The sequence below is a fragment of the Ammospiza nelsoni genome, chromosome 3, assembly GCF_027579445.1.
Source record: "Ammospiza nelsoni isolate bAmmNel1 chromosome 3, bAmmNel1.pri, whole genome shotgun sequence".
NCBI classification, from domain to species: domain Eukaryota; kingdom Metazoa; phylum Chordata; class Aves; order Passeriformes; family Passerellidae; genus Ammospiza; species Ammospiza nelsoni.
The window spans coordinates 4,240,299-4,253,413 of NC_080635.1; the positions used below are offsets into that span (position 1 = coordinate 4,240,299).

At 43.3% G+C, this 13,115-nt stretch overlaps 1 protein-coding gene across 1 annotated transcript; it reads right to left on the reverse strand.

Moving 5' to 3' along the window:
* Positions 1–1,039: 1,039 nt before the first annotated feature.
* Positions 1,040–11,668, reverse strand: CFAP36 (cilia and flagella associated protein 36). The gene is made up of 10 exons (XM_059467391.1): positions 11,538–11,668; positions 7,370–7,434; positions 6,341–6,442; positions 5,823–5,937; positions 4,838–4,925; positions 4,077–4,128; positions 3,178–3,295; positions 2,762–2,931; positions 2,202–2,354; positions 1,040–1,530 (listed from the first exon to the last, which is right to left on the reverse strand). Exons 1-10 carry the CDS (start codon positions 11,650–11,652, stop codon positions 1,444–1,446), a joined length of 1,065 nt encoding a protein of 354 aa, XP_059323374.1. The 5' UTR covers positions 11,653–11,668; the 3' UTR covers positions 1,040–1,443.
* Between the last annotated feature and the right edge of the window lie 1,447 nt (positions 11,669–13,115).

Sequence of the window (13,115 nt, forward strand, 5' to 3'; positions counted from 1 at the left end):
GGTGCTCTGATGGACCTGGGGACAGTGGAGTTGTCCCCAGAGAGCTCCAGGACTCTGAGGGAGCAGCCATCAGCTCCAGAGCCAAGGAAGTGTTTGCTGGTAGAGAAGCTGCTGCACCATCCTCGTGTGCTCACTCTGGAGCTGCTTTCCTTCCCAGTGTGGTCTGTCTCCAGCAGTAAAGAAGCTTCCCAGGCCATGAAAGCAGCAGGCACCTGGGATGTGCCTTCACTCACCTGAGGGGCAGAAGAGGCATCACCTGGAGCGTGGACCCCATTCCTGACTCTCTCCAGAGCCTCCCAAGCCGAGTTCTCCTCAGGGCTCCCCAGGAGTGTCGGTCCTTGCTCTGCTCCTCACGGCGCCAGCGCTGCTGCAGCACAGCAGGAGCTTTAACAACACTCACACAAACAGGAGCTGGCCTCACAGCAGAACCAAGAATGGCATGGATTTTTACAGTTCCTAGGAAAGGACTGGCTGTAGTGGCAGCAGCTATCCCGTTAAACACCAGCCTGCACTCCCAGGAGAAGGTGAGACCCAGCCCTCTCTGCCTCTTCCCTGGGGCTGTCACCCCTCGGTGCTGGCTCCATCTGCCCTCGTGGGCACCACGTTTGTTCTCCTCTCTGGGCCCTTCCACTGCCACTTCTGGGGAAAGAACAGAACATCTGCCAACCTGTACCAGTTATAAATGATATTTTAATAAAAACTCCATGAAACTGGAAGGGGTGGGTTTGTCTCTTTGCTGGGAGTAGCTGTGGCCTGTCATGGCCAAGGGTGACCTCTCCTGGCTTCTTTTTGAGCCTGTGAAAGCCAAACCAGTGAAGGACTTAAAAAGAATATCGCTGCTCTGGCAGTGAATTGCTGAGAACAGTCCCAGCTTTGCACTAAAGCAGCTCCTTTTATTTAAAGTTGCATTTATTGCAAACTGGGACCTGGGAAACTGCCCCCAAAGCCTGTAAAGCTCTGTAACCTGGAGTTAATTTGTGAATGTACTGACCCCCAAGGTACCTTGGCTTTCTCACAAATGAGGTGGTCGAGGGTGCACTTCCTTGTGAAACCAGACTTTATTTCACTGCACAGCTGAGAAAGAGCCATTTGTTTATAATGGGCTAATGAAAGGAACCTCCTGCACTGCTGACATGACAAAGTTCCAATGTTGAGCTCGGAGCTGTTGCCACAGGAATTCCTTTCCCATCTCTCCTGTGGTGGCTCAGGGCTGGAGCAGGGCTGTGCTCTGCAGTGCTGGCACAGCCTTGGACAGTCAGGGAGTTTCCAGCACTCTGGAAAACGAGTGTTCATGGTGTGGTTCAGTGGCATTTGCAATAGGGTACTGAGCTGCTTGTCTGAGAGTTCTATAAATCCCAGGGCAAGATTGAAAATCCCTTCACTTACTGATAATTTACTCTAAAACCTCCCTGTGTTCTTGGGGTCAGCAATGAGCTCTTAAAACTACCGCTTATTAATGACTTCTTCTTTTAGCTTCTCTGCAAGCATCTTCCTCTTCTGGAGCAGCCTCTGCTTCTCTTCTGATATTTCCTAGAATCAGAGTGAAAACAGCACTGCAATGAGAACCAGCAGCCCCACCATGGATCAGAGGGGTGCATGGGGCTCCTCCACCACCCTGCCCTCTCCCACTGCCCTGATCTGGGTTTTGGGAGCCCCAAGTTCAGCTCCTGCTCAGCAATTGTCCTGAAGGCTACTCAGGCACCTTCTCAGCATAATAAAATGCACAGCAACTCTGAAAAATATTTGAGGCAACAGAAAGACTTTGGACTTTAGTTCATGCCCTTAACCACTTGCTCTGTAAAGGAGAGTAGTGATTTTGGATTAGAAACAGAGTAGTTACTACATTGTTTTGTAATGTAAGAGGGGTTTAAGGTCTCCTAGTATTTTCCTCTGTTTTCAGAGAGCTTTCAAGCATTTGCATAAGAAAATCCTTGAGATTTGAGGAGCCCAAACAGTAGGTCAGGGGCTAGGAGCAAACTGGCATTTTATCCATTCATGAACTGAAGTTAATCAGGAGGGTTTGATGGTGCTGAAGCCAACCAATGCCAACTCCATCACTGAAACTTCTGCAAAACCAGTAAGTTGGAAATATTTCCCCCTTTGTAACCCATTCCTTTGTATTCTTTGTAACCCATTCCACTCTTCAGCAGCAGCATCACACCTGCACTGAAAGCCTGTGGGTTTATATGAAAGAGCTTCACCTCTTTGGGAGGGGATTCCTCCTCTCTCTGATCACTGCTGGGTGCTGGTGCATTATTTTTTGAGTCTTTCTTCGTAGCCAGCAGCAGGTCTCGTTTTTTCTTTAGGTAATCCTCACGTTGCTTCAGCTGCTGCTTTTCAGTTTCTGATAAATCCTGGGGGGAAAAATTTAAAATTTTGAAATTCACTATTTTATATCAGTGTCCTGTGCAAGAAAAGCACAATTTATATCCTATTTGCTTCCAAAATTACCAGGTGCAAACAAATCCAAGTTGAAGCTTCTAATCAGAGCTGTCTCCTAAGAAATTACCAAAGGACTGAATGCTGAATTCTACTCTGAAACCAGAAATCATGAGCTGAATTTGTGCTAATTAAACTGTGAATAACATGAAAGTGTTTACATATTTGTTTAAAAAAAAATAACCCAAATCCAACTGATTACAATAACAGAAATTCTGTATTTAAATATAATACTATTTTAAATACATATTTTACATGTAATCCTCTCTTTTAGCATTCTAGTTCTATGTTTGGCTTTTTTTAAAATTTGTTTTTAACTTACAGGTCCTTTCACCCCAGCTTTTTGCACTGTGTTCTCTGAACCTTTCCCAGCAGAACTTTTCTTAGTGTCTTCTTTCCCCTTGGTACAAGAGGGCTGGGGTAAGTTTTCAGTTCCTTTTTGTACTGGGCAAACTGGTTTGGGGTCTTCTTTTGTAGATTTATGAGATCCCTCTATGTAATTTTACACAGAAAACAATTAGAAAGAATAGATATACATGAGGTAAAAATAATCAATCAGAGCAGAACATCATGGAATAGTAAAACATGCCATGTTGGAAGGCATTCCTGCAGGGCAAATACACTTTACTCACAGCCTTATCCAGCCAAGTTGTTAAAATCTTGATCCAAGTGGACTCTTGAATCATTTAAAACCAGCATCACGTTGCCCACTCAGCACTGCACTCCCCCCAAAGTTACCTAATGGGCATTTTGGACTTTCCTCAGCTCCCTCAGTGGATTCCTTAGCTGTTACAGCTTCTCTTGAATCTCCTGGAAATTGGTGGGTAACATCTGGAGCTTTGTGCTTAGCACGTGCCTGGAATTAGAAAACAAAGCCAAGAGTTACAGTACCCCAGGTACTGAACTGGCCCCACAAAGGAATCTCCCACAAGAACTTCCAATTAAAACTGAGTTGTTTACAGACAATCCAGCCCTTCCCTCAGAATTGTCTGTGCTCTTGATTAACCATGGCATTCATTAAAATATGAAATTGTGTGTTGAAACATTCTTTTAACAAAAACCATATCACTGAACACTGTCACCTTCTCTGGCCAGGTGAACTTGACTGGGGGCTCTGCAATCTGACTTTTTTATCAAGAATATTGCTGTTCTTGGTGGTCTATAGAGATCTGGATAACACCTGCCTGTTTTTCCAGTCAATGGGGGGTTTATTGCCATGATTCCACAATTTGGACACTCCCCATTTCCATTCAGTTTCCTTTCTCTGTGGTTTAGTCTGATGGACACCCAGGGATGGTCTCTGGAGAGGGTTTCTGGGTGCTGCTGATTAGTTCTCTCTTGTGAACATTTAATGAATAACTGCACTGTCTATCAAGGGATCCTGAAGGGAATTCCTGTGGGATTAGGAGTGCTGCCATCTGCAAGCAGCTTACACTTTGAAGGCTCTTTGATCCTGACAATATCAGCAATTCAGCTGCTCCCTGGATCTGCAAGGATTTCAGGGTTCAGGTGCTGAGCAGGGATTGTAATGCCTGTGGGATATTGCATTGATGGAAGGGATCTGGGACAGCCAGGACAGAATATCAGGGCATTCCTTAACCATGCCCATAACTCACACACAAAGGTAAGGCACTCACCTCTTCAGTCCTCTTTCTCTCTTGCTCTATTTCATATTCTTCCTTAGATTTTCTGTAACAATAAACATGAGGAAACACTCAAAACTCACTTAGTGGTAGTGATTTTCAGGGAAATTTAACACTGCTTCAATATTTGAGGACTATCAAAGCAAGTACAAGGTAATGTGAATTTGTCAGTATCCAAAATATTTCCATGACTTAAGCCTTAATAGAAATAAATAATTGGGATAAACAAACAAGAGCCCACCGTCCTCAACTATCTTTGTGCTAAAATAATTGTGTAAGAATTTCCAGGATTTATTTATCCCTTTATTTCATTGCTATTTAAAGACAGGAAGGGAAATATTCCCAGAATCCAGAGGGAAAATAGCATTATCTAGAATAACCTGGATGGTTATATCAGATAATGGTTATATATGGTATTTATATTATATATATATGGTTATATATATTGGTGTATATATATAATGGTTATATATATTATATATTAATCTGCTATTGTTTGTTTCTGTGAACTGGGAGTGGAGTAGAATCTGCAGAATTTGTACCACACCTCTCAGATCACAGCCACAGTCCTCCCTCACCATTTCAATATTCCTGAGCACACCCACTGCCCAGCACCACCCATTTTCCCTCTGGATGTTGACAAGAATATTCCTGTTGTCTCTCAGATGAAGGCAGTTTGCTGGAAAGGGCTGGAAGAGTTGGGTCCTACAGACCTGTATGTTAAAATAACAAAGTGGGACTGATTGATTTCTTACCTTAGAACCTCCCTGAGTATTTTCATTTCTTCCTGTTCAATTTCACTGAATACATCAGAACCCTCTGTCAAACACTCAGGCACTACACCTGGAAGAAAACAAGGTTTATGCATTATTCTGAGGAAAATGATTTTGTGCTCCAGTTGGCTGATAAGAAAATGTTAAAAAAACCCAAACAAAAGAAAATCACATTCACAAAACCAAAGCCATGTGAACTGTTTCCACAAAGATCCTAGAGGAAAATATCCTAAATCCTGTTAGGAAAAAGGCAAAGATTTCTGGCAATGAAAGTTTTGGCATCAAAGGTTAAGCCAAGCTCTGCATTGACATTTGTGGCATTTCCTGTTGCAATTCAGCCACCTGAACCACTCCCAGATGTAGATGTTATGTGAAAGATGAAATTTCAAAATTATTCTCTGAAGAACACTCATACAGTAAGAAGTAAGTAAAATGAAAGACATGGAAGGAAGGAGTGGGATTAAAATCCTTGCAGAAGCATCAACAGAGCAGCAAAGTTGGGTGTGGATTATTTTTTCTCCTTTCTCATGCACACATAAGGATGATGGAGGCCTTAACTTGTGCTTCCTGAATGGATTTGTCAGTGTGAATTGTACAGCAGACACTACAACATCTTTGCCATGCAGGGAGCAGAATTCCAGCTGTCGATATTGCTCCTTTGGAGGAACTGCTCTGACTGCCTTAACTCAGAAATGCCACCAAAACTCTGCCACAGAAAACTCAGTCAAGTTTCACAGAGAAATTCAGACAAACGGACCTGAAGAATCTGTGACCCTTACAGTACAGACAGCTGACACTGGGAGTGCAAGCCAGGACTAAGGAATGAAATCCCAGCACCATCAGCTGGGTGTTCTCCTGTAAGTGGAGCAGAACCAGCATTCCACACTCATTTATGAATGGCTTAAAGAGTCAGCAAAAGAACACTAAAATCCTTCAGCAGAGAACCCCCACATTCAGCACTGCTCACCATTTCTTTCTTTGATGATTCGAATTGCTTGCAGTTGCATTTCAATATTTTTCTGTACCATCATTTTTTTAAATAGCCTAAAATCTTCTGCTGCCAACACTGTTTGCAGAATGGCCTGTGGGAGGAAAGATATGCTCAAAATTAAACCCCACAGAAATCCCAACCAGCTCAGTCTGTTTGAAATTAGCTTGATTTTTCAATTCTGGGGAGCATGTTTTTAATAATTATATTTCATTCTCCTATCTGTCTGTTTTTCCAGATATCCAAGAAGAGCTCATGGCCAGGAAAATAACTTGGTGGGTTATGTCTTTAGATCAACATGCCTGCAGTAACATCCTGACAATATTAGAATATTATGACAAAATTGGGGTTTCCCAGTGTCAGTTTTCAGCTGCAGTTCAATTGAAAATTACAATTTCACCATGAAAACTTTTCCAGGCTTCATCTCCTGCCAGCTGTGTTAGGGGAAACATCAAGCTAAGAATGAAATCCATCCATTCCTTCATGAAGGCAAATACCTGGGAGGTGTGGGTCTTTGCAAGAGGAGAAGAAAAAGCTTCTTGAAATTTCTCCTCATTAATTCCAACTTCTTTAAGGTAGTCCTCTAGTAATCTCTCCACCTGGAAAAAAGGATAAGATTATACCTTACCTTCTATGGTTTTTCCCTGAGAATCAGAGGAATTTTTATCATTATTGTCTATTCTTTTTTGATGTGGGTTATAAGCTCCAAGGAAAGTCACTACAATAGCAGAACTAATTTTTTTTTTTTTATTTCAAGCTTTATTTGCTTTCATGAACTGTTCAAAATGAGCATTTTTATTGCTAAATTTGATGACTCTCTAACATATTTTCTCCAATTTCCAGGACTCTCACCCATGTACCTTTTCCCCAGACTCCTGGCCAGTTTTCCTCATGGTTTTTTGATGAAAGTAAAAGGCTTTTTGCCAGGCTGTGCCTAAAGCCTTTAGGATCAGAGCAGAAATGAATGTTGGTTTGTATTTATTCAGTCAAAGCTTTTTAATATAATATTTTAATATGATTTAATATTTTAATATGTATTCCCCAGCCTCATTACAGAAAGTGTTAGAAATCTGCATGTACTATTTTATAGGTATTTAAGCTCCAAAAATCTCCTGCAGTTTTTTCTGATAATTGAAAGATAATTCAAAAGATTTCCCAGACTCATTAGTGAACAAAATCCGAGTTGTGAGTGTTCTCAGACATCCTGCTGGTTGTCATTTTCACTTGACAGAAAATAACATTATCAAGCTTATAAATACAATCTTGAAGGTGGTGGATATATTAATTTTAATGATGAATATGTAAAACAGCCTAAGAGCTGTGACTGTGTCACAGTTTCTTTTCCATGTACCTGATCTTTAGGCATATAAATGCATATGACAAATACAACTCACAGGATTTCTAAATAACACATGGAAAAATACTGAATAACAACAATAACCCAATTAGAAGTTCATCTAAATACTCATTTAACACTTTAAATTCTTTTGCTTAGAAATTTACCACAGATAGTGAATAATGCTCACCAGAGCTTGGTACTCCTGATAAATTTCTGTGTAAGACAACTTGCTTTCCTCTTCATCATCAAAAACTGAGCAGGGGGAAGAAGAAACATTCTGCAGTCAGTGTACAAAGCACCACAAATTAACTTACACCCTAAACAGCAAGATTAACCTTTACAGGGTAATACATTTAATCAATTAAAATATAGGCCATGATTTATAAAAGTCCCGTGGTTTTCCACACACTCAGGCTAAGTGTGTGTTTTTGATAATTGAAAGTAATTAAGCTGCATAATTTAGTATTGGGAAAATGTATCTTCATAAATGACTTGTAAGCAAGTTGAGGATTCAGCAGATACATTCACTAAAAGTAAGTTTTAATATAGGAACTGCCCCTTGATTCTGTGTAAGGTTGTTTATCACATCAAGCAGGAAATTTCTCACTCTCCATGTATTTACATGGAAGATTTATTTATTAATGACTTACAGCATTTTTTAAATGTCATTCACGTAGTGAGAAGCCAAGGTGATGCAGGAAAATGAGTCCCTGCCTGCACAACCAGATAAACCCAAAGATGAAATGTGGTGCTGTTAAGTTATATTTTAATTATATCTATCCTGATGTAGGAAAAATGGACATTCCTATACTATAGGCCATGTTAATCATATTCATGTAAATTCATATTAAAATCCCTGACTGGAGCTACTCAAGCTCATGATCTCTGTGCTGCAGAATATGTGGAAGAAGCAGAAAATAAGAAGTGAAAACTAAGGTTTGGGGGAGGGGTTAATTTACATTTTTTCATGCCAACAACTAAGAGAGGTAATGTAAAACCTGGCAATTAAAGCAGAGGCTTAGAAATAAATCTGCCTCAATCCCCTCCAAGATTAGCCACTTGGACAAGCCACTTGCCAGGAACATCCTTTGAAGTCATGTGAAGAATGGGAATTGTGCTTAAATTGGTGTGATTTATTCTTCATGTGCAAGTGACATCCCTGATGGTGCTGATGCCTGTGGAACCAGTGCAACCTTCACACAAATTCAGTGATTTTTTGAAGGCATCCAACGTCTCTGCCAGCTGTGACAGCCCTGAGGCCACATCACCCCAGACCTGGGGACAGTGTGGGCTGAGGTGGCACCTCCTAAAGCAGCATCACTTTCTGACACAGAAGTGCAATGACAGAAATCCAATCACACATTTCATTTTTCCCCCAAAAGCAGAGGAAAATCTGCTTTTTAATCATACTTTGGAAAACCAACATTGCTTGAGGGTTTTGCACAGGGCAAAATTTTTAATGAAGAAATTAAAATAAAAGGCTTACAAATATCTATGATTAAATTCAAATGGTAGGGGAGGTATTATAGATATCAGTTCTATGCAACCACCATGTGAAAAATGCATATTTTATTATTTGCTTTTTGCAAATATTAAAATTAATATTATATGTGTTGTGTTAGAAAGTTAGGCTGTATTAATTCTCTTAAGTAGTGTGGTAAATATAGTTTTAGGTTACAACAAAATGTTAAAATAGAAACTATGCTATGTAGGATACTTTTCTAAGAAAGGACTCGCACTGAGACAGCAGCCACAGGACACCTGAATCTTTCAGAGGAAGAGAATTTATTGCTCCATTATCAGAAGAAATGAACTTCTTCCTGCCTCAAAGGCACTGTCAGGATTCAGAGGAAGAAGCTGACACTGCCCAGACAGAATCCTGTGTTTGAATGGAATTTATGCACCATGTATGGGGTGTGTGAATATCCAACAGGCTGTTGCTTTTAAGGGTTAATCCTCTGTTAACGTGGGTCCTTTTTCGGGCTTATGCTGCCCAGAAAAGGTACCCAGACTGTCTGTGACTCTTTGTTTCTATTGTCTCATATTGTCCTAATTCAAATTGTCCAAATTATTATTACTCTAATTGCTTTACGATTTTTATAACCATTTTATTACTATTAAACTTTTAAAATCTTAAAAACAAGTGATTGGCATTTTTCACAATTGTGTTCCCAAACTCAGGGGAGTGAAGACACTTGAGAGCCTCAGTTGTCTCCTCCAGGCTGGGGATCACTCCCAGCTCTTGCAGCCCACAGCTTTCCCCTTTTTCCAAGTGTGCCCTTTTCCCCCACCCCTCCTGCCCCGGGGATCCCAGGCAGGGGTGACAGTTCCAGGCAGTGCCAAGGGGATGCTCCTCCTGCAGAGCAGAGTGGGAGGCTGGCACACCCCGTGCTCTGTCCCCAGCCTGGGGACACCAGGGATGAGGTTCAGTGCCAAGTAAAGCAAGCTGCAGTCAGCATCTCCTCTCAGCTAAGTGGCTTTAAGGAGTACTTGGAACAGAGACCTTGGATTTCCTTGAGTCAGGGCTTCTGAATCACGTTGTCATTATTCCTTAGGGTTTGGCACAGTCTTTGGGGGCCCAACAGGAATAAAGATCTGAAGAGCCACAGTGTGTGGTTCATGTATGTCCCCACAGTATAAGACAAGCCAGGGGACACAGATGTCCTGGAGGCACTCATTATCTTCTTGTTAAAACTGAAATCTTGGCTAGGACCCCTCAAATGGGATGATACACACCCCTCTATTTAATTTCAGTTTGATGTAAAAGGAAATTAATCAAGCTGTAAAAAATTAATCAAGCTCCCAGAAAGAAGGAGAGAGAAAGCAAACACTTACAGATAGAAAATCATTACAGTAAGTTTACAAGTTGAAGGGCAAGGACTTGGCCAAAGTAACTACAGTTCTAAAATGAATTCCTCACACACCAATTACCAAAATCCAAATTGTATTTTCGAGGAGTCACAAATCAGAGTCAGTTAATCAGAGTGTTGCTAATTTGCTTGTCCTGCCCAAGGATCAAATGTTTTGGGAGGGCAAAGGACTCTGTCCTGAGCAAGTGTGTCAGTCCCAGGCCAGCAGTGGGATGAGCACAGCAGGCAGTGACCAGCACGAGCCTGTCTCACGCTAGGTGGAAATTTACAGCGGTTCCACAAATCTTCTTACTGTCAGTAAATTCCCCTCAACCTCCTAAGGAGAAGGGATCATTGCTCCTGAGAGGGATAAATCAATTCCCTCGATAGCTAAACCCAGACCCTTTGCAAGGTAACCAGAGCATTCTGCCCACCCAAGTTTAGGCAGATTTCCCAGGACAAAGCTTCCAGCCTGGGTTTCTCTAACCCCTCCTAGCTGTGAATGCTCCAGGAGCTTTCCCTTCCTCTTTTCCCAGTTTTAACAGGGAAAGCTGTACAGACTCATGACAATCGTGCCTCATGCAAAGTTTGGGGAGCTAGAAACGATTCAGGAAGAAAGTGAGAAGCAATTTTTTTCCAAGAATCACAAACAAAAGCTGCCTTTGTTTTTCCAAAGGCCTTAGGCACTGCTTTCAGACTTGCCCAAATTCTCATTACTTTGCTGCTGTAAGGATCTGGGTGTTTTTTGGCAGCAGAAGTTGTTCTGTAAGCAGGAGTAACTTAGCCAAATCTCTGCATCAGAAACTCTATTTCCTCCTTCTCCCTCTGCAGATACAAACCTGCACAGGCCTCCCCTGGCCCAGGGCAATCCTGGCCCCTCCTCACTGCCTCTACTTCCACTTCACCCAGGCTGCTCCCCAAATTGTGCCTGGATGGTCTAAGAAGACAAAGGAAGAAATGGAAGTTTGAACTGGAGTTGTTCCCGAGCTAAACTCACACACAGGATCACCTACAAAACATCGCCGGTAACCACCGACAGTGCTGTCATTTTTGCGAGGCACTAAAACTCAGGGGTTTTCACCTCTGAACTGACAGCATTCACACAGCTGCAGGAATTTCACTTTGGGCCTTCTCCTCAATGTCGCACTGACCCGACGGCGCTTTCGGCTGTCCGGACCGGTTTCCTAAGGAAAACTCCCGGCTCTGGGAGAGCTTCGGAGGCCGTGCCGGGGTCCGGGGCGCCGCAGGGTGCAGCGCTCGCTCCGTGTCAGCCGAGAGCTCACGCCATAATCCCAGGACGAGCTCATGGATGCGAACGGCACCTCCTGGCCTACGGCTCGCCCGGGGCACGCCGCGGGTCCGGGCAGTGCCCACGGGGAGCGCGGCCGGCGGGGCCGAGTGCGCGCCCCCGCTCAGAGAGCCCCGGGAACCGCGGGGACACCGCACCGGGACGGGCCCCGCCACGGCCTCGGGACACCCGCCCCGCCCGCCCGGCGCCCCGCTCACCCTCGCAGTTGTGCTCCATGAACTCCAGGATGGGGATGGACCAGGCGGGCCCCCGCAGGAAGCCGGCGATGGTGTCCACCACCCACTCCACGTCGTCCTCCTCCCCGGCCGCCATGGCCAGCGGCGCGGCCGCTATGGCAACCGGCGTCACGGGGCGGGACCGCGGGCCGGGAGCCGCCCGCCCTCACGGCATTCCCGGGAATGCGGCGCGGCGGGAAGCGGCGGGGCCGAGGGGAGCGGCCGCAGCATTCCCGGCCGCCTGACGAGCGGGTCCTGCACAGCAATGGAAAGAGAAGAAATGAGCGCCTGCGGTGATTGTTGGTCGCTGGTGCTGAGGGAAATGGAGCACGGGAATAGGCGGGTCAGCCAGGCTTCCCTGTGCTCGGGGACAGCCGGGAGGTGAGGGAAATACAGCCCTGAGCCCTCCGGAGAGCCCCCGCTGTTCTAACGCCTCCCTCACCCGCACTTTCACAGTGCAGTCCAGGTTGGGCTTATATATTTAAATTTTATTAAAGAATTATGCCAGATGATGGAGAATTCCTGTTATCCCCTATTTTACCATGTGAGCAAACAATAACATGTTCCTTGTTAGCTGTTCAAGGTGGTGCTCTAATTCTAATGTTAATAGTTCATCAGACCTTCATAAGAACACGGATAATTTGTAACTTGGTAATGCTGCAAACCCTGCATTGCTGGAATTAGGAAATCATTTACAAGGCAATGGGTAAGAAGGTTTACATTGATGCTTAATCATTTGGGTATTTCTTAGGGCAGGTAGTTGTGGTATATTCCTTTTCTCCACTAAAATTAAGGTAATTTCTCTCACTGTCCTCATCTCTTACACTGCTGACAAACTGAAAAGTTTTTCCCAATGTTTTAATGTATATTCCTAATAATGATTGCTTGCCTTACTGGTGCTTGTCACTGGTAAGTAAAAACAAAAACAAACAAAAAAACACCCAAACCCCCCCAAAAAATAACCTCTTGATCCTTTTTGAAAGATTTTAATGACCACAAACTGTGGCAGTTCCAGTTCATTACATCAGGATCAGGCTTGGTCTTGCTCAAGAACCCTTATAGCCATTAATGAGATTTTACCTGCACAAAGTTTCAGTGCTGGGAAAAGGCTAATTTATTTTCTTACTATTTTTTTCTCAAAAGTAACAATTCAATGCCCTCAGAACTGCAGAGAAGTACCTGATCATCATTTAAATAAGAATCTGCACTGGAAAATCTTCAAATTTTCCTTCTGCAGGCCACTTTTCTTCACCATCAGTGCTTCCATTTCTACAGCCAGTTTTGTGATCTGAGAGCATCAGCATTATGGCAGGATATTCACTTCCTATTTGTTGCATAAAAATTTAAAGCATTTCATCACAGTTACAAGAAAAATTGCTGCAGTAATGAGTATGGGGAAATTCTGTCCTCTGGAATCAAATCCATTTTGTCACCTCACAGGAAACTGCCTGATGTGATCATGTTCTGTCCATAGCTGTCAGGGGAAACCCTGGAGTTGGTGGTTTAGTTGTTAATAATACAAAAGATGGAGCAGGAAATGCTCCCTTGTCTGAGTCACAA

Coding starts and splice junctions, on each gene's coding strand:
- CFAP36 (XM_059467391.1), bottom strand. CDS start 11,652: ATGGCGGCCGGGGAGGAGGACGACGTGGAGTGGGTGGTGGACACCATC. Junction 4,926..5,822: donor AATCATCAAAGAAAGAAATG/GTGAGCAGTGCT, acceptor GTTTTCTTCCAG/GTGTAGTGCCTGAGTGTTTG. Junction 4,129..4,837: donor ATACTCAGGGAGGTTCTAAG/GTAAGAAATCAA, acceptor TTATTGTTACAG/AAAATCTAAGGAAGAATATG.